Raw genomic sequence first — 3,260 nt, 5'->3', positions numbered from 1 at the left:
ATGCCCATTATTTGCAGAAAAGTATGAGAAAAGGCAAGAGCAAGATGGAAGGAGAATCCAAATATGCAAAATCTCTTTCATGGAAAGACCTAAAAAGCCCAAATTGCTTATGTGTTTTGTTTCTTTAATTGAAAAAGATGGTGACTATGCAGAGATGATCCGTAGTAGTAGACCATTCTTGAATCTACCACAAAAAAACACATTAAAATAATACCTAGAAGGCTGAATCTAGAAATATGCTGAGGAAAGGCTGGAAGTGGTTTGTCAGAAATGGATATCAAGTGATGAAAGTTTACAAGTTTCATCTAGTCTAGTACTTGAAATCTCTAAACTTAAAAAAGCATCTGTTGTGGAAAAAAAGTTCCTGAACTACCTCCTTTAAGGAGCTTTGCGTTAAGCATGAGATGAAGTTAGCCTATGCGATCAAACCATCATCTGCCTAGGCTAAATGACTGAAAAGCATTCATTCAGGCTGTAGAGGTTTCTACCACCTATCCAAACTTCACCACCCAAGTACCAAGCAGCAACAGCTAGACCTGAGAAGACAGACTCACCATTTATCTGACAAAGACTGATCTTCTGATTCCCCAAGCCACAGTTTCTCCTCTGACTGCTCTAGGTATTCTTTTGCCCACTTGGCAGGAGACACAGACATTGGATCTGCATAGGACACACCAGGAAGAATAAGGAGAAAAGACAGGCAGATCAACTCTCAAATTCAATTCAGATTTTGTTCTCTCCACTTTCCACGCAGGCAGCTAACATACCGAGAAGACCTATTCAAAAAAAGATTGTTTATACTTGTTTCTTCTGTTTACACTTCCTTCTTCTAAGCCTATCTGCACTTGCTTCTTCTATCTTTGTTCATTCTGATCTAAAAATTGAGCCTTAGGTTCAGATGGTATATTAATACAGCCACCACTGTGGTGACAATAACCTTATCACTTTCTACTTTAATATCCCAATTTATTCATCTGCTCCCTGTGGGACACTATGTAGGTCAAGAAAATTAGCAATGCATTACAAGTCAAAAGCACAGCCTACAAAGCACTAGGTTTTCACCAGACCTTTATCAAAGACCTTTTCAAATGCCAATTTATATTCCTATAAATACAAAGAGTGAAGGTCAGTGAATGAGACTATCCAGCTTTCTATGGTGGCCACTCATGGAGAAGAGAATAGCATCTATTTTCATAACTTCCAGATTAGGGCATGGGTGGTAACAGGACTCTCTTTCAGACCCCGGACTACACACAGTACAGGATAGCTCTTCAGATAAAGTATTGGCTTGCTTGAAATAGAAAACTTAACCTTTGGGCCGGAAACATGCACATTTCCAGGATGAAACATCCTTCTACCCCCATGAAACTGACACAAAATATTTGGTGAAAGCACCCTAAACAATATTTACCTTTGTGCCAAAGGCAAGTTTAGCCTTTAGAGAGGCAATTAGAGAACATGTAAGCAAGAAGCAGTACCAGACCATCTCCAGCTTGCATCAGTTGAATCACAGTTTTTGTAAAAGCATTTTAAGGAGCATGCTTATCCTAAGTTCTCCACGTAACCTAAGCTAAAACCAAAATACCCTTACACGTAAATAAAAGCTTTCACACGACATTGTGAACAATTTTGCTCAGCCACCACAACACAGCTTCCCTACTCCCCACCCCGTTAAAGCTGCTACAGTAAAGTGACTGCTGGATTCCAAAGGAATACTCCACTTCACATTCAGTAGCTCTTCACTATACACAGGCATGTGACTGGACATCACCTTGACAGTAATTCCAAAAGGGACAGTTCACCTGTCACTTCAGCAATGAACTCCTGTGACCAGTCAGCCTCATTGTAATCTGAAGAGACATCACCAGCGTTATCTGCTGCAGCCAAGAATTCCTGGGTCCAGTTTTCAGACAGTGCCAGGGCTGCCACACCTGGAGCTACATGAAAAAAATAAACAGAAGTGAGGACTAGAGCACTCAAAGGCATGATTTAAATGTTCCAGGCTGGCCTTCATCCCCTCTGATGTTCCCTTTCTCTTTGTTAGAATAAAATCAAAGATTCCAACTTGGATGTTGCTAGTGTTCTCACAGCAGACTGACACTGAAGCTAGAGATTAGGTTGTTCAGGGCACTCATCAAGTAACTTCTGAACTTGTCTAAGACTGGCAATTCCCCAGCCTCGCTAGGCATCCCTTCCAGTACTAAACTGCTCCCTCCAAGGGAAGAAACATTTCCATACACCTAGTCAGTTTCCCTTTCATCAAATTGTGTCCATTTCCCCTTGTCCTTCTCCTGTCTGTCTCTGTGAAGACCCTGATCACGGCTGCTGAAGACAGCAATGAGACACTGCATACCTTTGCCCCTTAGACTCCTCTTCCCCAGGCTCAACAAGTACAGTTTCCTCAGCCTTTCCTCTTACACTATGTATTCCTGTCCCTGAATACTTGATTGATCTCCACGGGACTTGTTCCAGGCTATCAGTGTAATGGGAAGCCCAAATCTGGAAAACATACTCTAGACACAATCTCACAAGTGCTGAACAGATGGGAACCACCCTGCTAGGAGATTACCCATAACATCAAGCTCTTTTCCAGCTCTCCACCTACTCCAGCTCTCCTCACCTCGCTGAGGGGCCTGTCGGAAGCTTGACTGTTCAATCTCTTGCATCTCGGCCAATAGGTCATCCATCTTATAGGTCTGTGGTGCACGGGACAGTGAACGGGCACTCTGTGTTTGCAAGAACTCTCCAACCAGCTGCCAAAGACAGAGATGGATTACAAACATTGCATAGAAGATCAACAGGTAGAGCCAGGGAGCGTGAGGGAAAGAAATGGGCTTGTCAGGAGGAAAGATTAATATCAGGTAATGGGGGGAAATAACAAATGATGTTGATGAGAAAAGCTGTAAGGAGATGAATCAATCTGTTCTTACCTCATCTTCGGAGGCCACTCCCAGTGGTATGGATACCTGCATGGAATAGTGGGCAATTGTGCCAACAGTTTTGACCCCATAGCCCTTTCCACACACGCACCGTGACCCAATTAGATTACATCTTCCTCTTCCTTGAGCTTAGGCTGTCAACGCTTTCTTGCATTAGCTGCCTGTTAAAGCTAAAGGAGCAGGAACACTTTCAGGCTCCTGGGCTGTACCCGGGACAGGTTGTACAACCCCCCTCCCACCACCGTCTGGGTTAGGGCCTGGGGGACAGCAAGGCATACAGCTCACCACAGCCACCAACATCCCCTGAGCGCCCACGAACAC

General features: G+C 43.7%; 1 protein-coding gene across 1 annotated transcript in view; it reads right to left on the bottom strand.

The window, feature by feature from the left end:
- Nucleotides 1-2,966, bottom strand: part of PEX5 (peroxisomal biogenesis factor 5) — a gene marked incomplete at its 5' end in the record, with an annotated part of 10,849 nt that extends 7,883 nt beyond the window's left edge. The window contains 4 exons of the mRNA XM_009083895.1: nucleotides 555-660; nucleotides 1,803-1,937; nucleotides 2,621-2,753; nucleotides 2,931-2,966. Coding sequence (XP_009082143.1) covers nucleotides 555-660; nucleotides 1,803-1,937; nucleotides 2,621-2,753; nucleotides 2,931-2,966 — 410 coding nt within the window. The remainder of the gene's footprint in view (nucleotides 1-554; nucleotides 661-1,802; nucleotides 1,938-2,620; nucleotides 2,754-2,930) is intronic.
- Nucleotides 2,967-3,260: the final 294 nt, after the last annotated feature.

Source organism: Acanthisitta chloris, unplaced genomic scaffold, assembly GCF_000695815.1.
Source record: "Acanthisitta chloris isolate BGI_N310 unplaced genomic scaffold, ASM69581v1 scaffold8481, whole genome shotgun sequence".
In the NCBI taxonomy this organism is placed as follows: Eukaryota; Metazoa; Chordata; class Aves; order Passeriformes; family Acanthisittidae; genus Acanthisitta; species Acanthisitta chloris.
Note: the sequence above shows the minus strand (reverse complement) of the source record. Positions and strands in the feature narration are given on the sequence as shown.